The sequence below is a fragment of the Salvelinus alpinus genome, chromosome 30, assembly GCF_045679555.1.
Source record: "Salvelinus alpinus chromosome 30, SLU_Salpinus.1, whole genome shotgun sequence".
Classification (NCBI taxonomy): domain Eukaryota; kingdom Metazoa; phylum Chordata; class Actinopteri; order Salmoniformes; family Salmonidae; genus Salvelinus; species Salvelinus alpinus.
The window spans coordinates 13,281,998-13,306,060 of NC_092115.1; the positions used below are offsets into that span (position 1 = coordinate 13,281,998).

General features: G+C 41.1%; 1 protein-coding gene across 1 annotated transcript in view; it reads left to right on the top strand.

The window, feature by feature from the left end:
• Positions 1-584: 584 nt before the first annotated feature.
• Positions 585-24,063, top strand: part of LOC139560659 (ephrin type-B receptor 3-like) — a 49,341-nt gene continuing 25,862 nt past the window's right edge. Inside the window, exons 1-6 of the mRNA XM_071377645.1 lie at positions 585-1,101; positions 7,850-7,914; positions 10,099-10,771; positions 13,768-13,923; positions 17,076-17,411; positions 17,862-17,986. Coding sequence (XP_071233746.1) covers positions 1,038-1,101; positions 7,850-7,914; positions 10,099-10,771; positions 13,768-13,923; positions 17,076-17,411; positions 17,862-17,986 — 1,419 coding nt within the window. The 5' untranslated portion in view covers positions 585-1,037. The remainder of the gene's footprint in view (positions 1,102-7,849; positions 7,915-10,098; positions 10,772-13,767; positions 13,924-17,075; positions 17,412-17,861; positions 17,987-24,063) is intronic.

Sequence of the window (24,063 nt, forward strand, 5' to 3'; positions counted from 1 at the left end):
GGTCTGTAGTGACGCCTACTTGCACTGAGATGCAGTGCATACACACACACGATAACATATGCACTATATATACACGTACACATGGATTTTTTCTCCAGCCCCATCCCTCAGCTTTTTAACGAAAGAGGGGCAGGGAATATTCTTTGTTATTGTTTCAATTGCTGATTGCCCCCTTAAAAAAAACAGATTACCGATAGTATGAGTTATGTTGTAATAGTTCAATAAATCACAGTAGGTCAACAGTAATTAAAATCACAGCATGCTAGCCTACAGTAGTAACCTTGACACTCTATAACCTGCGGGAGGCGCTATCTATCCATTTCAAAACAAGGCTTGGTTATTGACATTCGTCACCGATCCACAGTTCGTTTTGTATTGCACATTGATTCAGTCAGGTTATGGGGCTTGAATGAACAAAACCACCACATAAACCAAGAAAGGCTTTCTCTTCTCTCTAATGCTGGTCCCCAAAGTGCACGAGATTCTCTCTGCGTCTCGGGAGGGGTGTGACTTGCATGTTCGCAGAGCAAGGCAGAACCCCCCCCCCCTCCTTCCACCCGTCCCGTACACTCCCCAGCCCCCGTCTGTCTCGGCTGTCCCAATTGCCATTCCAATGCACACTCCTTGAGGAGCAACAGCTACAACGGAGTTAGTGAAGTGGATTGACTAGTTTTTAGATAGAAAATATTTGCTGTATATTTGGAGCAATGTGCGAGGGCATAGATGTGCGTTTGGCTAACAATTTGGCATCGGTAAAGCGCGAGAAAGGAGTTAGAGAAAGAGCGCATTGTAATGCTCCGTAAGCTTTGTCCATTCTCTTCGTGGATTTGCCCGATGATTTGAATGAAAAACAAAAAAGTGCTTTATTAATACTACTTTCGACTGGATGTAGTGGTATGGGATGGTTTTATTCTTTAGATGAATTCAAGAGACGTGTAAAACGTTCATCGACTCCAGTGCTATAGGTGGTGTATGTTGTGTGGCACCATCCGAAGGGTCCAGTCAAAGCCTTTATTCATGTTGCAAGATCCTAGTTTATGACAATGGATTACTTGCTGTGGATGTGCAGCGTTGTGCTTCCCGTGGTATTAGCTGTTGAAGGTATGTAAAAAATAATGTTAACGTACTACACTCTTTTATACGACTTTTCTTTAACGTATGTAGATGTTCCAAAGAATGTGTGTTTCCAAGCCTTGATGAACTGCCAATAAGGCATAATTTAATATGAATATTCGTTGTACAATATCATGAAGCGCAGCTTTATTTTGGCAATAGCATGGCTCATAAAAACATTCATTATTTTGATTGCAGTTTGCAGGATACCTGTAATAACCTAAAATAAAAAAAGGTTGCCAAAACGCTTGTAATGTTCCACAGTTGAAAATGGATAAGAGTAGATCGATTGTTTACGATACAAAGTTACCGTTTATGTTCATACTATTCAAATATGATTCAATACGTCGTGTTTCGTATCACACCATTTTGTTGTGTTGTGTTGTGGTTGTGTTGTTGTGTTGTGGTTGAGCCACACATTTGATGATTATTGTTCTATGAAACTGATCAATGACACACACACACACACACACACACACACACACACACACACACACACACACACACACACACACACACACCATTCTCAGTCCTCCATGTGTAACACTCCTATGCTTTCATTGCAACTGCATCCCTGTAGCTATTGTCGAGTACCTTTTGCTCTGTTGTCACACCCACAAGCTAAGGATGGCCTTCTGTCCTTATGCTGGGTTGCTTGACTAAACCCATAAAACAGCTCAGTTTGACATTCAGGATTAATGCTGTATAATACACCCAAATCAAATGGTTTCATATTTTACAGATGTTATCGCAGGTGCAGCAACATTATGTTTCTAGCTCTGACAGTGCTGTATAACAAAACTAAACACACAAATCCAAAAGATTAAGAAATATCAGAATGTCAGTGTCCGGAATATATATATAATTATATATGGTGTAATTAGTTCTCACAAAGTAAACAAGGGATTACACTGATGGGGAGGTTGTAGTTTTCATATTCAGATGTACAATCTTAATTTGAGCTAGTTTGCTAGGAGGAAAATAATCCTGCAACAACAGGAAATTTGAAATAATATGTGGATTATAATTAATGAACATTTTTTGTTAGGGCAAATCAAGTCTGAGATTTTAAAGTGGAAATTATAAACTTTTTATATCTTGAATACACTACAAATTTGCATTCTCAGCAACAAAAGAGTGATCAAATTAAGATCCTACATCTGTAAATTCAATTGGCATAACTCCAAAATAGGTGCTTCACATTACAACATGCACATTACATGCTTAGTGTAACAAGATTTAGCGTCAGTCTGTATATTTCCTTTCTGTAGGGAAAAGCCAATATCTTTAACAATTTACATCTTGAAGCTTCCTTTCAAAATGCTTCACTGATATGTAGTCGTTTCAGAAACTAAAATAAACTGACTAATTACCAGAGGATCATACTCTCCCAGTTGCTTGCCAACCGAAAGCCTGGTCCCAGATCTGTTTGTGCTGTCTTGCCAACGCCTTTGGTCATTGTCACATTTGGCACTGTCTTACCAACGCCTATGGTCAGACATTGTCACGCGAGTTGGCAAGACAGCACAAACCGATCTGAGACCAGGTTATTTCTACAGGGTGGAGCCCAGCCAATGTAAACCAAGGCAAATTCATTTAGGCTATACCAGCTCCTTTATACAGTGGGGAGAACAAGTATTTGATACACTGCCGATTTTGCAGGTTTTCCTACTTACAAAGCATGTAGAGGTCTGTCATTTTTATCATAGGTACACTTCAACTGTGAGAGACGGAATCTAAAACAAAAATCCAGAAAATCACATTGTATGATTTTTAAGTAATTCATTTGCATTTTATTGCATGACATAAGTATTTGATCACCTACCAACCAGTAAGAATTCCGGCTCTCACAGACCTGTTAGTTTTTCTTTAAGAAGCCCTCCTGTTCTCCACTCATTACCTGTATTAACTGCACCTGTTTGAACTCGTTACCTGTATAAAAGACACCTGTCCACACACTCAATCAAACAGACTCCAACCTCTCCACAATGGCCAAGACCAGAGAGCTGTGTAAGGACATCAGGGATAAATTGTAGACCTGTACAAGGCTGGGATGGGCTACAGGACAATAGCCAAGCAGCTTGGTGAGAAGGCAACAACTGTTGGCACAATTATTAGAAAATGGAAGAAGTTCAAGATGACGGTCAATCACCCTCGGTCTGGGGCTCCATGCAAGATCTCACCTCGTGGGGCATCAATGATCATGAGGAATGTGAGGGATCAGCCCAGAACTACACGGCAGGACCTGGTCAATGACCTGAAGAGAGCTGGGACCACAGTCTCAAAGAAAACCATTAGTAACACACTACGCCGTCATGGATTAAAATCCTGCAGCGCACGCAAGGTCCCCCTGCTCAAGCCAGCGCATGTCCAGGCCCGTCTGAAGTTTGCCAATGACCATCTGGATGATCCAGAGGAGGAATGGGAGAAGGTCATGTGGTCTGATGAGACAAAAATAGAGCTTTTTGCTCTAAACTCCACTCGCCGTGTTTGGAGGAATAGAAGGATGAGTACAACCCCCAGAACACCATCCCAACCGTGAAGCATGGAGGTGGAAACATCATTCTTTGGGGATGCTTTTCTGCAAAGGGGACAGGACGACTGCACCGTATTGAAGGGAGGATGGATGGGGCCATGTATCGCGAGATCTTGACCAACAACCTCCTTCCCTCAGTAAGAGCATTGAAGATGGGTCGTGGCTGGGTCTTCCAGCATGACAACGACCCGAAACACACAGCCAGGGCAACTAAGGAGTGGCTCCGTAAGAAGCATCTCAAGGTCCTGGAGTGGCCTAGCCAGTCTCCAGACCTGAACCCAATAGAAAATCTTTGGAGGGAGCCGAAAGTCCGTATTGCCCAGCGACAGCCCCGAAACCTGAAGGATCTAGAGAAGGTCTGTATGGAGGAGTGGGCCAAAATCCCTGCTGCAGTGTGTGCAAACCTGGTCAAGAACTACAGGAAACGTATGATCTCTGTAATTGCAAACTAAGGTTTCTGTACCAAATATTCAGTTCTGCTTTTCTGATGTATCAAATACTTATGTCATGCAATTAAATGCAAATTAATTAATTAAAAATCATACAATGTGATTTTCTGGATTTTTGTTTTAGATTCCTTCTCTCACAGTTGAAGTGTACCTATGATAAAAATTACAGACCTCTACATGCTTTGTAAGTAGGAAAACCTGCAAAATTGTCAGTGTATCAAATACTTGTTCTCCCCACTGTATATGTCTCTCCAAATCCCCCGTCTTTCCCTGCCTGCCTGCCTGTCCTTCTCCGAGTACAATCTGCTTCTCCTGGACGCCAGCCAGTATTATCCCTCATTAATTCTGGTGTCAGCATCTTAAATCAATGCAGCGGCAGCCGCAGCCTCCCTAGCTGGTCCCACTGGGCCTTTCATCAGCAAGTTTCTCCCCGACCAACAACTTCAGTTACTCAACACTGGGTTGTTAACTAATGTCTGTCCTCTGGGGATGGGCGGAGGTTAGAGTGGTTAGAGTGTCTTATGGGTTTTAGGGCTGTTAGGGTCCATGCCCTGTTGCCAGTACGATGGAGATGAGTTGGAATTTGGCTCTTAAATTGGCAGTTGCCTGTTGGTTTCCATTACTTCCATCCATAGAATTAATCCAATTCATTTGAGTTAAGTTTAGTGTCGTTTAGTTAATTCCAAGAGATGATTTGGAATTAATGGAACAATTGAATTGGCAGTTTCACATTGTGTTCCATGAGGATTTCTTCCCCCAGTATTGTATGTCAGTTTAATTTCGATTTGTTTTGAGTGCAGTGGCCAACTGCATCCTTGGGTTTATCCATGAGTTTATCTGGTGAAATAAGCTCTGGCCTCCTAGTCCCCCAGACATTGGAAATGTGACGCATTGACCCTGTCATCTTCTTTATAACTAACCCCTTTAACAGTAATGTTGTGTACCTGTACTATTTTTGAGTCACATGGTATTGGAACGTAAATGCAATTACATAATTGCTCAGAAAACCTTAACATTCTATAAAACTAACTGACGTAATAGGCGACGAAAAATATGCATGACTGCAGAACACACTTAGCCATTTTTTTCTGCACATACACGAGGAACATCTCTATATCAGTGCACACTTTCCTTATCTCTTGTCTGTACATTAGAGGTAAATATGAATAATTCTGAATTGAACCATATGTGCAGATGCAAATAGCCTGAAGGAGAATGTTGAATTAGGGTCAGCTTGAGTTGATTAAAGCGGTTCATCAAGCATCAAACATAACATCTCAACATAGCCAGAAGAGGAATGGCCACCCCTCAGAGCCTGGTTCCTCTCTAGGTTTCTTCATAGGTTCCTGTCTTTCTAGGGAGTTTTTCCTAGCCACCGTGCTCCTACATCTGCATTGCTTGCTGTTTGGGGTTTTAGGCCGGGTTTCTGTATAGCACTTTGTGACATCTGCTGATGTTGAAAGGGCTTTATAGATACATTTGTTTGATTGATTGATGAATGGAGATAGAAGATGCACTCATCTAGCGAGACCAGCGAAAGTAGTCAAACAGTAGACCTACGACCTCTGAATTTGCCGCTCCGTTTCCAGTCCAAAAACCCATGTGTTATGGCCTATGTCTATCTATATGTACCTGATTATGCACAGAATCAGTGGAGGGATGTTAGGCCTTTAAATATTACATCTATTTGTGGAAGTACGTGTCAAATTAATTGAATACGAGGAGCGGCCTTCCTTTCATAGCCTCCCAACTCAACAAAATGAATTAAACATTAGCCTGTGTGCTCCAATAGGAGCAGTGAGTAAGGAGTTACTGACGCATTTTGCTCCAGTGAATAACAACAGTAAACACCATGGGCGGTGATGGAGATCCTGTAAGTTCCATCGTTTTTTTTTGCCCTGGGGGAGGCATCACTACTGCCTGTAGTTTTATGGGAGAGTATCTTGACGGATTTGAGTAATAGCAACAAAGTGAGACTTTAAAATGGTACATGGAGGGCGAAGGGGTAGGTAGAGAGTTTTACACTTGAGACGCTATTCAATTAAAAGCTGTGTCTAGCTTTCGGGGGTCAAGTTAAAAAACAATTTTTTTTTAAAAAGACTTCCTGCGCAGCTGAAGCACGTTTGAATTAGTATTGAGCCTTCTGTCAAACCTTGAGAATCTGAATTTAACTCATGTGGTAAGCCTGTGGATAAAGTACTTCTAATCTACACAAATGTTCTTTGAGTGCTACTGCGAGGAGCGGTGGAATTCTCAGGCAAAGCCCTGTTAAGTAAGCCATAGCAAGGCTCACTGAGGTCGATGGAGAGTTCAGTAGGAGAAGAGTTTATGTTGCCTCAAGCAAAGGCTCTAACATCCAAGAAATAACCTGGAACCTGAGATAGATGGACTTGGGCTTGGCGCTTGTTGAACGTGAAGACAGCTAGTCAATGTTCTCGCTGTCTCATGACTGATGAACTGTTATTGGCATTTATTTCAATACTCGTTGTATTCAAGCTTCCGCAGCTGGCCAGCTCACATCTATGGTAATGTGATCATGTGTAGTGCAGCAACCATAGCTACACACCTGTTGTAACACTTCACTCTCCTCTTTGTCAACCAGGGGTAATCCAACACACACAATAGCAAACATGCACACCTTAATAAAAATAACTATAAATACCTTTTTATAGTCATTATAAGCCTTACAATTCATAATCATTTCTAACATTTATAATAATTTCTATAATGTTATTCATGTAAGTTATTATACAGTGGTACCCACACCTTATAGCACATGTAGATCCCCAACACAATATAGTAATGGGTGAGTCCTTACACAACTGTAAATTGGAGTTGCATTTGAGTAAAGAATTCAATGTTTAGATTGATTCTTAGAATGAAGAAGATAACCTTTGGCAATTTATAGCTAATGTAGGTCCAAACTACCATGAAAATAAGGGAGTCCTCATGCTTGATTTTCTATTCAAAGTCATTGACACAACTGTAAATTGGAGGTGCATTTGAGTAAGCAATGGAATCTTTATAATCAAGAAGATAGCCTTTTAACTGTGCCTTTTGTGTGGTTTAATGACCTACACTCAACCATCACACAGCTTGACAGGTGACACCAGTGTCTATTGATCCACTAATTTACGCTTTCTTTTCTTGTATTTGTTTAACCTCATCCCTCGTTCTGACATCGTAAACACAGAGGTGTAAAGAAAAAAGATACTAGGGTCATTTGTTGCTAGGCAGGAACAAACTGACTTTAATTCTCCTGATTCTTTCACAATGACCTGTATAATACAAGGGCAATACTCTGGGGAATCCACTATGGCATGGTCGCGGAGTGCTTTGTGATTGATTGCGATATCGTTTAGCAGTAAAGCTTTGAAATCCGATCAAGATGATTTCTCCCTTCTAGAGGATGAGGCATTTTTACCCATTTCTGTATTTCCAATTCTATCAAAGGCTGACAGGTTTTTTCTTCTATAATCTTATCTCTATTTGATGGGAACTTTATGTGTGATAACAGTTGTGTCATGATGACAGATTATTTATGTATTCAGTCCTTTTCTGTGTCTGTGCGTCTGTCTGTGTGGAATTGATGTGAAGACCACAGAAATGAATAGAATGAAAATACAGAAAATATTTCATTAAGTTAATAATAAACATCTGTGTGGGCTTTTTTGTTTGTGCTATATTTTTATATCCCATAAACCACCTCTTAATACTTAGTTTAACTAACCCTCTTGTTTTTGATTTACAGAAACACTAATGGACAGCAAGTGGGCAACCACAGAACTGGCCTGGACCACGTTTCCGGAGAGTGGGGTGAGTCTGTGTGTGTGTGTGTGTGTGTGTGTGTGTGTGTGTGTGTGTGTGTGTGTGTGTGTGTGTGTGTGTGTGTGTGTGTGTGTGTGTGTGTGTGTGTGTGTGTGTGTGTGTGTGTGTGTGTGTGTGTGTGTGTGTGTGTCTGTGTGTGTGTGTGTGTGTGTGTGTGTGTGTGTCTGTGTGTGTATTTTTGGTACAGAATTTAAACCTTGACTTGTGTTCCTGCAGTATTCCACAGTATTAGTTCCATCTGCTAGTTAATAGATCTCCCCCGGACTTAAACGACATACCTCCCACTGTTTTATACCTCTGTTTGTTTTCTTGGTTGCTAAAAACAAATGATAAACATACACCTTTAAGTTTGAAATTTAAGCAAAGTTTCTCGCATATCAGGATTCCCAAAAACATAAAATTCTAAAATAGTCCAAAACACAAATCACCAAAATAGTCCAAAAATAGGAAACTCAGCTGCATAGTCATATTGGGTACACAGACCCACACAGACCCACACAGACCCACACAGACCCACACAGACCCACACAGACCCAAACAGACCCACACAGACCCACACAGACCCACACAGACCCACACAGACCCACACAGACCCAAACAGACCCACACAGACCCACACAGACCCACACAGACCCACACAGACCCACACAGACCCACACAGACCCACACAGACCCAAACAGACCCACACAGACCCACACAGACCCACACAGACCCACACAGACCCACACAGACCCAAACACGTCTGCAAGCAACACCAGCTGTAGAGTGTGGAAATATATCTCTTAAGGTGGAAGAAACACATAGGCAAATTACAGCAGGGAGTTAATGTTTCAGATGATGCTATCCCCCGTAGGAATGATGAGAAAATAAAACAACATGAATTTGACCCCCAGGCTAACAGCTTGATAGACCTCCCCCACTCCAGGGCAGTGTAATTTGTCTTTGGTACGTGAGCGCAAAGTCAGTCAATGGAAACGATGTGTTACTATGGCAACAATCTTAGGCAGTCCAGCTTTCTCGAGCTTTTCTGCAGGCTCACATCAAATGTCTTTGCACCCCTACAAGCCATACGTCATAAGGGCAAGATGGCCCTTTCAAAATGTGTGACAATCCCATACGTTCTAGCCGGGTGCAATTATCATATTTGTGAGGTATTACGGCAATGTGCTGCCCTTGATTTATGGTGTACGATGCTGAATCCTGGACCCATCGTTTTGGACTAAATTGTATGCGTGTGTGCGCCACCATATTGAATTATGCATTCTGTTCCTCCTGTTGAATTGATCGATGTCTGGAGCCCTCATTAAGAATGGAAATGTATTATTCAGGTTGAGTTGTTAGAATCAAAAGATTAACTTCTTAGAGGAGATGACTATTTCCTTGGGCAAAAATCTGTTAATAACCCAGTTAATTAGGATCATGGTTAATTATAGATATAATCCTCAAATAGATGGCTCTTTGACTATTTCCTTTAGGTAGTCATGCCTATATTGTAATAATGTCAAATGTCTTTGATATAGAAGATCTGCTGATATGAACTGATGTAAATGGTTTATTCCCCGACTGTAGAGAACCATATCATCGCTGTTGAAGTTAAGTGCTGTGAAATGATTTATTGACTGCTCGACTGGACCACATTTCATAGCATGCAAAAATACTCCTCGTGACTTGAGGTGTAGGCTTAGAAAATGTTCCACTTGAATCTTAAAAGATACTCCATAACACCTCTGTGATGCAACCAGCAAGATGAGATTTCGCTTGAATCGCCTCTTCAATAGATAATACACTGTTTGTGATGAGATGAGGTAGTTCTCATTGAGGACATGCCCTATAATCTATCTCAATAGCAGCACCTGCTAAGTGACTTATTTCATAGGAACGACATTCTGATTGCTGCCTTCTCTGTGCAATGATAATATGATTATAAGCAGACCTAGGTTCAAATAGTATTTGTTTTCTTTCAAAGACTTTGAGCGAAAGATGGAACCTGCCTGGAATTGCCAGCTGGGTGGGGTTTGCGCTTTTGGGATGATTCCATTGGTTCCATTGCACCTGGCAAACTCAATCAAGTGCTAGGTTTTGATCGAAAAATACTATTTGAACCCATGTCTAATAATGTGTACAGTTCTCTCTCTTCACTTGTTACAGTGTTTGTCTCTGTTTTCCTGCAGTGGGAGGAGGTGAGTGGCTACGATGACTCCATGAGTCCCATAAGGACGTATCAGGTGTGCAACGTGCGCGAGCCCAACCAGAACAACTGGCTGAGGACGGATTTCATCCCCCGTAAAGGCGTGCTACGCGTCTACGTGGAGCTCAAGTTCTCTGTCCGCGACTGCGCCAGTATTCCTAACATCCCCGGCTCCTGCAAGGAGACCTTTAACCTCTTCTACTACGAGTCTGAAGGCGACACCGCCACGGAAAGTAGTCCATTGTGGAGGGAGAACCCTTACGTGAAGGTGGACACCATCGCTCCCGATGAGAGTTTTTCCCTTTTGGTGGCAGGCAGGATCAACACCAAAGTGCGAAGCTTCGGACCTCTCTCCAAGGCCGGCTTCTACCTAGCCTTCCAGGACCTGGGGGCTTGTATGTCCTTGATATCCGTGCAGGTTTTCTTCAAGAAGTGCTCGACGACCATTGCAAACTTCGCCGTCTTCCCTGAGACGGCTACAGGGGCCGAGGCCACCTCCTTGGTCATCGCCCCAGGGGCATGCGTGTCCAACGCGCAGGAGGTGTCCGTCCCTCTGAAGCTGTACTGCAACGGGGATGGGGAGTGGATGGTTCCCGTGGGGTCTTGTACCTGCATGCCAGGGTTTGAGCCGGCCATGACCGACACACAGTGCCAGTGTGAGTCTTTAGTCTACAGTCGACTGTTTTGACTTTTAACTAAAGCCTGTTTTTAATGCCCAATGAAAGTCACAGTCTACACCATCCTGTCTGTGTGTATTGTGTGGCACATGAATGAAGGGTGAAGAAGGATGGAGAGTTTGCATTAATGAGCTGTTGCAGAGAGCAGCAGCATACAAATATTGAGAGAGGGCAATCAGAGGGAGAATGAGATAGTGAAAGGGGACAAGATAGTGAGGCGAGAAAGCAAGATAGTGGGAGGCAGGGCGAGAGAGAGAGACTGAGAGAGAGAATCTTTTTGTAGGGTTTGTAAAGGAGAAAGAGATTGTGAGGGGGAGAGAGAGAGACTGTGAGGGGGAGAGATATACTGTGAGAGGGGGAAGGAAAGATAACACATAGAGGGAGCGAGAGAAGGACTGAGAGATAGAGCCATGAATTTCCCATTGCCCAGGACAACATCAGGAGCGGTCAGAGAAAGAAAGAGAAGCCTCCACGCACCTCTCCTGTCTTTACATGGGCATGAGGAATGGTAAATAACGAGCCAGAGAGCTAATTTAGCGCCATTTGGCGGCTCAAGGTTAAAAGCCTGCCGTCGACGCCTGATAAAAGGCTCTCCAGAGGCTTCAGGCGCGGTGGTGGCGAGGAAGAGGAAGTGTCATTTCCTCTATGTTCTCCCCACCGTTAGTTCATCTACAGTCGGCTGCACTCATTAACACCGCTCAGACCACCGTGAGCCAACACTGCCACCGCTCACCATTAATCACAGGGATGTTTAATCTCTTACCTCAGTCTAGAGCGAGAGAGAGGGAGGAAGAGGGAGGGAGGGAGAGAGAGGGTGGGAAGAGGGAGAGAGGGAGAAAATAAGAAAGGGGGGAGGACGAGAGGAAGAGAAGGACTATGGGGATGTAGGGGGGGTGAGAGAGAGAGAGAGAGAAGGACGATGAGGGTATAGGGAGGGGGTGAGAGAGAGAAAGAAGGATGGTGAGGGTGTAGGGAGGGGGTTAGAGAGAGAGAGATGGCGATGGGAAGGAGGGAGTGGGTATAGAGGAAGCGGAAGAAGGGGAGAGAGAGAGATGTTTACTGTTCATTTTTTTGTTGTTTATTTCACTTTTGTTTATTATCTATTTCACTTGCTTTGGTAATGTAAACATATGTTTCCTATGCCAATAAAGCCCTTTGAAATTGAAATGAATTGGAATTGAGAGAGGGAGAAAGAGAGAGAGAGGGAGAGAGGAAGAGAGGGAGAGAGAGAGAGAGGCCAGTGAGGGCCACAGAACTTTCCGGTATCAGAGAAGACACAAACAAAAGGGCATGCCCTCCAAGGAGGTTAACGAATGAAGCGATTCAGGTGATGCAACCCTTCTCCTCCAGAAAGAGCAAAACAAAACGATGATGCAGTGTGTAATAAGACAAATATAAATCAGATTAAAGTGTTTCAGGAGTGTTTCAGGACCTGCGGTCTTTGTTGAATTACGAGAGCTAAAACACATTTTCGTGTTATCTTAACTTGGCTATTTATTGCATGTTTCTTTTTGTTGCTAGAATGTGGAGCATTAAAGTTCACTAATGTCACTGAAAGTGGCATTCCGGAGAATTAGTACGGAGCCTAGTTCAAACTGGAAAACCACTTAGCCCGACTAGTTAATCACACCCTCGCCAGCCAGGTTTTTATGGGCCCTCATACTGATAAGACAGATGTTAACCAGAGCCTCGGTTTTACACCACACTTAAAGAACAAAGGTCAAAGTAAAGTCTAGCTCCTAAGTGCTATTTGCAACCTTTTATGCTGCATTTAGTGTAAACACCCTTATGTTACTGGGGAAATGGTGTCTCCATAACTAGGGCTGACAGTGAGGACAGGATCAACAACCTCTGCATAATCAAAACCCCTTGCTTTGTGAGGTTTTGTTCACATTTAGCTATTGTTATGGAAATGCCAGCTGAAAAGTATCAGTGGCCTGGCTTTGGCCCCAAGTGAGAGCAGGTCCGTCGGAGCCATGGCTCAGAGAGACACGGGTGCCGGCCTGCGTAGATGGAACAAGAAAAGTCTGAGCTTTTTGTGTTAAACACTGGGGTAAATGCACCATTAGTGTACATTTCCTTAATCCTATTTCAGGTTGAGACCTGTGTTGGTTTATCGGGTAACTTTTCTTATGACATTACATTTACATGTTAGTCATTTAGCAGATGCTCTTATCCAGAGCAACTTACAGTAGGGAGTGAAAACATTTTCGTACTGGTCCCCCGTGGGAATTGAATTAACAACCCTGGCATGGCAAGTGCAATGCTCTACCAACTGAGCCACACGGGACCTCATTTAATGAAGTTGGAGATTGACTTGATAGAGGATAGGCCCCCCCAAAAGAGAAGGGCTGCCCAAAAGAATGCCTGTCTAAAACAAAAAAAATACCTTATAAGGTAGTATCTCTATAGTTGCACTTGATTGATGATCAAGCTGCTTTGGATGCGTGCCGAACCACCTCTTGAATGACGTGTTGAAACGGTGAGTTCTTCTAAGCCCCAAGTGGACACTGTGTGATTGATGTAGGTGTATCCTAACTCTCAACAGCGTCCTCCATCCCTCTTAGCCAGACAGGAGCAATCAACTGTCGTCCCTCCATCTTTATCGTTCCCTCTCAATTTATCTGTCATCCTTAGACCTATCTGGGATAGATTGATATCCCTTGTATGTTATGATGAAAATGTGAGGGTATGAAGGATTTGAACAGAAATACCCCTTATAAAGAGTTAAAACTCCCTCACATATTTCAACCCCACCCAGACAAAGATTATGACATTATGGTTTGAAGGATTTGGACTGACTAACTCCTCTCTATCACTCATCTAGAACTAGCCCAAGAGTTAGGTTGTTGTCACAAATGTCAACCCCAGCCAGACTGAGATAGTAGTGTGTGGCGTACCTTGGTTTGGTTTTGTGCTTTATTGATGTTGACAGTGTTCTGACTGTCCCTTTCGTTTCTGCCTTTCCTGTATAGCATGTACCCCCGGGTCATTCAAGTACAAACATGGGGAGGACTCATGTTACCCTTGCCCCCCCAACAGTCGCACCAGCTCCAGGGGGGCCAACATCTGCCCATGCCAAAATGGCTTCTACCGTGCCGACAGTGATTCTCCGTACTCAGCCTGCACCAGTAAGTCAAGCTCCTAGCTTTTTCTCAGCAGTTGTCATTGGCTGTATATATTCTTTGGGATTCTTTCCTGGACACAGACTGAGCCAAGTCATGGACTGAAGTGTACGCTGAATGGAGATTCCCCATTGAGCATGCTATTTCCTTAATCTGTGTCTGGGAAACCAGCCCATATGTGTCAAAAAGCACTAGGGTGTACGTGTCAGTAGAGGTAGGTTTAGTGTTAAACTGAGTGCCTATATGGTTGTTTCTACAGACAAAGCTTTGTTGATGTCAGATAATTGGTACATAGCCTAACAACCAATACCTTTTTTCACTGACATGACATTAATGGAATGTGACCGAGCCCAAATGACTCTTAATCGACTCTCCTTGTCCAGAATTCCGAGTGTTCCATTTTGGGGTGGCAGGTAGCCTAGTGGTTCGAGCATTGGGCTAATAACTGAAAAGTTGCTGGATCGAATCCCTGAGCTGTCAAGCTAAAAAAATCTGTTGTCCCCTGGACAAGGCAGTTAACCCAGTGTTCCCCAGTAGGCTGTCATTGTAAATAAGAATTTGTTCTTAACTGACTTGCCTATTTAAATAAATGTTAAATAAAATAAAAATCCTTAGGTCATTTGGGCTCCATACTTCCCCTGTAGCCTGTCAGAGCTTGTGCCAGTCCACGTAGCTCATGTTTTGCAAGGGACCGAGGGTGCCGTACTATAGAGCTCAGCTCGGGCCAGCTCCGGATCTCTGTGGGAGCCCAACGTTTCAGACTTTGTGCCCAATTAGATCAGGCCATACTTCAAACTGTGTCAGTCTAATTGGATAGGACAGAGCATGGGGGAAAACACACTCCACTCAGGGTGAACAGGCAGAGGAGCTGAACTGAGCTGGTTGAGATGTGTGAACTGAGACACTCTGAAAGCATTTCTATCTTCTTGCCGTGTGCTGCTGCAGAAGTGTTGTTGTCTGGATCTGCTTAGAGAGAGAGGGGTTTGATTGCTCATCAGCCTTAGAGAGGGGTTCGGTTAGATTATCCTTCAGCCTTAGAGAGGGGTTCGGTTAGATTGCTCATCAGCCTTAGAGAGGGGTTAGATTGCTCATCAGCCTTAGAGAGGGGTTCGGTTAGATTACCCTTCAGCCTTAGAGAGGGGTTCGGTTAGATTACCCTTCAGCCTTAGAGAGGGGTTCGGTTAGATTGCTCATCAGCCTTAGAGAGGGGTTAGATTGCTCATCAGCCTTAGAGAGGGGTTCGGTTAGATTACCCTTCAGCCTTAGAGAGGGGTTCGGTTAGATTACCCTTCAGCCTTAGAGAGGGGTTCGGTTAGATTGCTCATCAGCCTTAGAGAGGGGTTCGGTTAGATTACCCTTCAGCCTTAGAGAGGGGTTCGGTTAGATTACCCATCAGCCTTAGAGAGGGGTTCGGTTAGATTGCTCATCAGCCTTAGAGAGGGGTTCGGTTAGATTACCCTTCAGCCTTAGAGAGGGGTTCGGTTAGATTACCCTTCAGCCTTAGAGAGGGGTTCGGTTAGATTACCCATCAGCCTTAGAGAGGGGTTCGGTTAGATTACCCATCAGCCTTAGAGAGGGGTTTGGTTAGATTACCCTTCAGCCTTAGAGAGGGGTTCGGTTAGATTACCCATCAGCCTTAGACACGGGTTCGGTTAGATTACCCATCAGCCTTAGAGAGGGGTTCGGTTAGATTACCCTTCAGCCTTAGAGGGGTTGGGGCTAGATTACCCTTCAGCCTTAGAGAGGGGTTCGGTTAGATTACCCATCAGCCTTAGAGAGGGGTTCGGTTAGATTACCCATCAGCCTTAGAGAGGGGTTTGTTTAAATTACCCTTCAACCTTAGAGGGGTTGGGGATAGATTACCCTTCAGCCTTAGAGAGGCGTTCAGTTAGATTACCCATCAGCATTAGAGAGGGGTTTTGGATAGATTACCCTTCAGCATTAGAGAGGGGTTGGTGATAGATTACCCTTCAGCCTTAGAGAGGGGTTGGGGATAGATTACCCTTCAGCATTAGAGAGGGGTTGGGGATAGATTACCCTTCAGCATTAGAGAGGTGTTGGGGATAGATTACCCTTCAGCCTTAGAGAGGGGTTGGGGATAGATTACGCATCAGCCTTAGAGAGGGGTTGGGGATAGATTATTGGATGAAAGGAACCTTCTTTTTTCTTCACCAGTTGACCCCGTAGCAGTTATCACACCTCACCCAATTCCATACAGTTCTTATTTAAAGAACTCGTCTTTTTTGAGTAACACAGGCCCATGGATATATCATGCACCACCACTGTGCCATAGATACAAGCATTGAAATTCAGATGTTTTCTATTTCATGGGTGTTGAATCAATGTTTCATGAAGGGTAATGTTTGTGAATAGTAATGTTTAAGTCATGAAGGGTAATGTTTGTGAATAGTAATGTTTAAGTCATGAAGGGTAATGTTTGTGAATAGTAATGTTTAAGTTGTGAATAGTAATGTTTGTGAATAGTAATGTTTAAGTCATGAAGGGTAATGTTTGTGAATAGTAATGTTTAAGTCGTGAATAGTAATGTTTGTGAATAGTAATGTTTAAGTCATGAATAGTAATGTTTAAGTCATGAATAGTAATGTTTAAGTCATGCATGGCATGGATGTGGTTTCTATTCACTATATGAATACAGCTATTTATTTTGTCATGTATATCATAACTTATTTCTACTTTAATGGAATGAACTCCCATTGGTATTTAATAGGTACTGATTTAAGTTCCTTGAACTATAATGTTGAAGTCATGCATGGAAAGAATATGGCATATATAATAAGAATGAAGTTGACTATTTGTTTAATTCTGTGCTGGAGGTCATATTTCCCCAGAAGAAACAGAACAGTGAACTGTATGGGCCCAGGAAGATAAGTGCTAATGGACCAATGACTATCTTAGTAAGCTAATCATAAACTAAATAATTTACACCGTCAATAGTAAGGTTCTAAGAGTGGGGTTCTAAGAGTGGGGGTTCTAAGAGTGGGGTTGTTAAAGTGGGGTTCTAAGATTATGGTTCTAACAGTGAGGTTCTAAGAGTAAGGTTTTAATAGTGAGGTTATAAAAGTGAGGTTCTACTGTATTTGCCTATATAAACAGTGTTCAGAGGATATCACTAACACGTCTGTGGTGTTTCTGTGCAGCCATGCCCTCGCCACCTCAAAACGTAATCTCCACCGTGAACGAGACTTCCATCTCCCTGGAGTGGGAAGAGCCACTGGACACCGGCGGACGGGATGACGTCATCTACAACGTGGTGTGCAAGAAGTGTCTGCACGACCGGAGCCCGTGCACGCGCTGTGACGACAATGTGGACATATCGCCGCGCCGACTGGGCCTGACCCAGAAGAAGGTGGTAATGAGGAACCTGCAGGCTCATACCCGCTACAGCTTTGAGATCCAGGCGGTCAACGGCGTTTCTGGGAAGAGCCCCGGCGCACCGCGCTACGCCACCGTCAACATCACCACCAACCAGGCCGGTAAGTATCGCCATAGCGCTGGACGCCGGCACTTAACGTTAGCTGCACTCAACATTAATACTTGATATCAGCACTCACTATCACTTCACCCCACGACACTCAAGGTCACCACAAGTTTACCTCTCAGCTCAGGCTAGCTGCATCTTACAATGGCACTTACTTTTACTGCCTCATCTTGTGATCAGTACTGATGCTTTGCCTGAGTTTATGGACTCAGTATGTGTCATTTCAGCTTAGTACCAAATTAATAAACTGAAATGTCACGTAGAAGGCACAGATAAATGTCATGGTAAGAAGTGAGATAATCGTAAACAATGCTAGATGAAGAGCGTGTACATTTTTGCTAATTTCATGTATACAGTGGAACAAAAATACTCTTGACATATTCGACATGAAAGCTTAATTTTTTTAATTTTATTAACGTCCCCCATTTTTATTGTCCAATCACAGCACCGTCAGCAATACCCACAGTGCACCTGATGAAGTCCACATCAGACACACTCAGCCTGTCCTGGCTGCCCCCAGAGAAACCCAACGGTGTTATCCTAGATTACGAGATTAAGTACTACGAAAGGGTAAGGCACTGTTTTATAGCCTAGTCCCAGATCTGTTTATGCTGTGTAGCCCACTCCCATTGCCATTGTCAGAATGATCTAGCCTGGTCCCAGATATGTTTATTTGGTGTATTCCACTCCTCCTGTTCTCTAATTCAACTATGATTCACTGAAGTAAACATTTACTCTGTACCTTAATTTTGAAGAGCCACTGGAGACAAAACCCTTGTATGAAATATGTTTGAAAATGAATATGCCATGTGTGTTCTGTCTGATGTAGATGGTTGACAGAGTTGTTTGGCATTCCACAGGTTAGTGCTCACTTGATGCAGCTGTGTAGCGTTTTCTTCAAAAGCATCATGTGTACTATGTCAGCATGGACATAGACATGCTGCTGCTATAGAAAATACTATGAACCAAATACACTCGACTACATCAAGTGAACGCTGTCCCTTTAACAAAAGAACGAAGAGTTTAGTATGTTTTCTATTCTAATAGATGTGTTGCTGTGTTCCTTGATGTTTTCTTTCCATCTAGGAAGTTTATCTTAGCCAATGTGCCTCTGCTTCAGATTTCAGTCTGTTAGGTTCTTAACAAAAATAGTAAAAACTCAAAGGGACGACTAGGAAAAGCTCAGACCAAGTCTATTCACCCACAGGGTCATACAGCTGCAAAGAGAACATACAAGTCACACACGCACACATGTTTATACCTTCCGACTGGGCGGAGTCATCTCCTTCCATGTCTAAGATAGACTGTCCTTCTCTGTTGTTAGTCAGAAACACAGGTAGGTTCCTCTTACTGGTATTGTCATGGCCCTTAAAAAAAGAAAAGGAGAGCCTCACACTCTAGGAGCTCAGATGCAATAACCTAATAACCAACGTTTCGACAGACAAGTTGTCTTCATCAGGGTATAATGACAAAGACTGCAGGTCACTAGTTTATATAGTTTCAAGGGACACACAGGTGTCTATAATTATGGCCGGGTGTGGTTTATTTTCGTTGGTCAGTTTACATATATAAATAGAATATATAAATCTGACTGCATGGAGATGCTTGGGAACATGGTCAATACGGGGGACCATGTTGTGGGTGTTTCATGGAAAAGGTGTACATTTGACCTCCATCATCTAGGACGTGACAATGGTTAATAAAATCTCTCCATTTCTGCCCATTTTTTTTTTGCACAGTCTTGCAGGCCTTCTCATACAGCTGCAACTGTATATGCATTCGTAAATCAAGACCTTTCTTGAGTTGGGCTCTGGGATGGTGCAACTGTTAGAATCTGAGTCTATGTTTGTGTGGGGGGAAAGGGTTGAGAGTGTGTGGGTGTATGTGCATATCCCACAACTGTTGCGAAAGAGTAAAAGATGTTAGGGACAATATAGGATCATTCACAATAATTGTTTGCTAATATAATAATTGCTTGCAATAATGTAATTTTGGTAATGGCGAAACTGGTTAGAGGTAAAATCCTTTGCATAAATTGCCTACATTACTTCAAATATTGATAGCTAATTATGGAAAATAAGAAATAGGATTTTTAAAATAGATATATATATTTTTTTGATGGCTATATATAATACAAATCGAGGTGAGGGCGATGGAAATGCATTTGGCGGTAGATCTACTTCTGTTCTGTAAATGGCACTGTGTGCTCTTTTCAAAGGAGGGGTCCCGGTGTCTCCGGGGCTATGGGATCCGGGGGGTCGGTGGTGGTCTGCCGGGCATTGGGATGACAACCTCGGGATGAGGAGGGCTTTTAGCGGGTGGAATAGTGGGGACCAATTGGAGGTTTACTTAGTAGCAATGCAAATATCATGGTACAGCTATATAGACACTCAATCATGTTAATTTTTTATGGTACGTTTATAAACATATATTTTGATAAATTGAATTGAAACTTGTCTCATTATGGTAAGTGGTGAAATAAGTATAGCCAGTTACAATTGTAATGGCTTAGCAGATAATAAGAAAAGACAATAAGTATTTACCTGGCTAAAAGACAAGGAATATAATATCTATTGTTTACAGGAAACTCATTCAACAATTTTAGATTAAGCTTTGTGGAAAAAGGACTGGGGGGCGAAATATATTTCTCCCATGGGCAAAGAAATTCAGAAGGGGTGATGGTTTTAATTAACAGTAATTTTGATCCAAATGAGCAAATTGTCCAAACAGATCATCAAGGTAGATGGATTATTTTAAATATGTTTTTGGACAATAAACAGATATGGCATATTAACCTATATGGTCAAAATAATGATAATCCAAGCTTCTTTGAAAATATATATAAGAATTTATCAACTCTAGAAGTAACACTAGACTCTATTATTATGGTGGGAGATTTTAATATGGTTTTAAATACCTCTATGGACCGTAAAGGAAATCACACTACAAACTACCACCCTCAGGCACTTAAGGAAATCATGAATGTCAAGGATATATTGGAATTTGTGGATATATGGAGACTTAAATACCCTGACCTAGTGAGATATACATGGCAGAGGCATACTCTCTGGCACCAAAACTTTAAAAAGTGTTGATAGGGGACAGAATGTGGTCGGATCATCACATAATTGGCATATATATTACTTTTACAGAATTTCCACGTGGGCGAGGATATTCGAAATTTGATCAAATCCTACTAGATGATAAATTGTTTATAACTAGGACAGAATAATTTATAACTGACTTTTTCAGACATAACATAGGTACAGCAGATCCCCTTATTGTATGGGGCACTTTTAAATTCGCCTTTAGAGGCCAGTACTCATCTATAAAACAAAAGCAATTTAGATCAAAAGATTCCATATTAACAAACGAAATTGAAGGAGAAAAAACTAAAACAAATGGAGGAACTTATTCAAGAAAGATCCAGTGTAATATATTATAAAAATTAAGTGAACTGGATGGAATATGGGGAAAAATGCACCAAATTATTTTTCAATCTTCAATATATAAATGCTACCAATTTTTTTTTAAATTGAAACTTGTTACCAATGATGGAGTCATGCGTGATTCACCAAATTATATTTTGAAAGAGGAAGTAAAGTACTTTAAGAATATGTTTTCATTTCAGTCTCCTCCATCTCCACTAACTGAATCTAATTGTATGGATTTTTTTCCTAAAAGTAATGTAAAATTAACATCTGTACAGAAAGACTCATGTGAAGGCCAAATTACAGAGGAGGAACTTCTTGATGCAATTAAAGCCTTTAAGGCTGGGAAAACTCCAGGGCTGGATGGCATACCAGTGGAAGTATACAAAACTTTTTTTTATATACTCAGAGGACCATTATTCGCATGTTTTAACCACTCCTATATAAATGGTAGATTATCAGACACGCACAAGAAGGTCTGATATCATTATTACTGAAACAGGACCCAAGTGGTATATATATAGATTCAGTCCATTTAAAAAATTGGAGACCTCTTACACTTCAGTGTTGTGATGCAAAAATTCTAGCTAAATGTTTGGCGCATAGAATTAAAAAAGTATTGTCAGATATTATTCATCCTAATCGGACAGGTTTTCTACATGGACGATACATAAGACAAGTACTGGAAACAATAGAATATTATGAAATATCGGGGACATCAGGCCTGGTTTTCATAGCTGATTTTGAAAAGGCTTTTGATTAGGTACGACTAGAGTTTATATACAAATGCCTAGAATGTTTCAATTTTGGGGAATCTCTTATAAAATGGGTTAAAGTTATGTATAGTAACCCTAGGTGTAAAATAGTAAATAATGGGTAGAACTCAGAAAATGTTAAACTATCTAGAGAAGTAAAACAAGGTTGTCCACTATCGGCATATCTATTTATTATTGCCATTGAAATGTTAGCTGTTAAAATTAGATCAAACAATAATATTAAGGGATTAGAAATCCGTGGCTTAAAAACTAAGGTGTCATTGTATGCTGATGATTCATGTTTTCTTTTAAAATCACAATTATAATCTCTCCACGGCCTCATAGAGGATCTAGATACTTTTGCTATCCTCTCTGGATTAAAACCAAATTATGATAAGTGTACTATATTACGTATTGGATCACTAAAAAATACAAATTTTACATTTACTGTGTAGTTTACCAACAAAATTGTTTGACGGAGAGATGTGGACATACTCGGTATACAAATCCCAAAAGAAAGAAATTATCTCACTCCAATACATTTTTATAGAAAGTTAGCAAAAATAGATAAGATCTTGCTACCACGGAAAGGAAAATACCTGTCTATTTGTGGAAAAATCACCCTGATTAACTCTTTAGTCATATCACAGTTTACCTATTTGCTTATGGTTCTGCATACACCTAGTGACCTGCTTTTTAAATTATATGAACAAAAAATATAAAATTTTATTTGGAATGGCAAGCCAGACAAAATTAAAAGGGCCTATTTAAATAACGATTATGAATTCGGAGGGCAGAAATTATTAAATATTAAAGCATTAGACCTCTCACTAAAGGCATCAGTCATACAAAAGTTATACTTAAATCCAAACTGGTTCTCTATTAAATTGGTAGGAATGTCTCACCCCATGTTCAAGAATGACTTTTTTCCCTTTATTCAGATTACACCTGCTCACTTTCAGTGGTTTGTAAAGGAAATAATCTCCAAAATATCGTTATTTTTTAAACAAGCCTTAGAAAGTTGGTTGCAATTTCAGTTTAATCCACCTGAAAATACAGGACAAATAATACAACAAATATTGTGGTTAAACTCAAGTATACTAATTGATAAATAAAAACCTATTTTTCGAATACATTTTTAAAAAAGGTATAATTTTAGGGACTGATATCATAAATAGGACTGGTGGAGTTATGTCACACATGCAGTTAACACAGACATATGTAAATGTCTGCTCTACCCAAAATTATAACCAACTATTTGTAGCATTACCACAAAAATGGAAGAGGCAAGTAGAAAGGGAAAAAGTAAGGAACTTGTATGTCGGCCCTGTATTAAAGAACATGAATGGTTAAAGAAAAGTGTGATAAATAAAAACATATACCAATTTAATTTAAGGACCAAAAATCTGACAAATGTGCCATATAAATGACAAAATAGTTGGGAAGAGATTTTCAATGTACTCATTCCATGGCACATGGTTTATCAATTGATATGCAAAACAACGCCGATTTCAAAACTTCAAATTTTTCAATTTAAATTTCTATACAAAATTCTTGCAACCAATAGAATGTTATATATATGGGGGATACAATCTTCCCAGCTCTGCAGATTTTGCTGTGAGGAGGCAGAGGCATTAGATCATTTATTTTGATATTGTCCATATGTAGCTCATTTTTGGTCACAGGTCCAGGAATGGCTAAAGAATTGCAACATTTGCCTAGAACTAATGCTACAGATAGCAATACTGGGGGATTTGAAAAGCCATAGTCAATCAATCAATAATATAATAATTATTTTAACAAAAAAATATATTTTTAATTTACAATCTATAGAAGCTATGAGAATAGAAAGGTTCAGTACTTTTGTGAAGCATCACAGCACAGTTGAAAAATATATGGCAAATAGAAATCCAAAATGGATGGTGTTGAGAGATAGATGGGAGGGGTTGAATGGAGCTAAAGGATGGGACTAATAACAAGATAACCAATGTAAAACATACGGGGTCTGTAAAATGTATATAGGTTCAGAAATGTTGTGAAATAGCACAGTTACAAATAGAAATCAAACTGGATGGACATCAGAAATAGAGGAAGGACTAAAAACAAACAAAATATAACTATTGTAAAATAGATTGTCTGTAAAATGTGTATAAGATGTATAAACTGAAGGTAGAAGTGTTATTGTTTATTAGTTTACTCCAATTGGGGGAAGGGTGGTAGGGTTTGCGGGGAATAATTAAGGTATATTCTAAAACAAGTATGTATATCTATATAGGTATGTGTAAGTATATATGTGTATATGTATGCATATATGAGTATGTAAGTGTATGTATATGGATATATATATATTTACCAAAAAAAAAGATATGGGGGATTGGAAATGATGCAGACAATTACATTGATGGAAGCATCAATCTATCCACAATATTAAGCTGATACACCCCTTAGAAATAAATAAAAA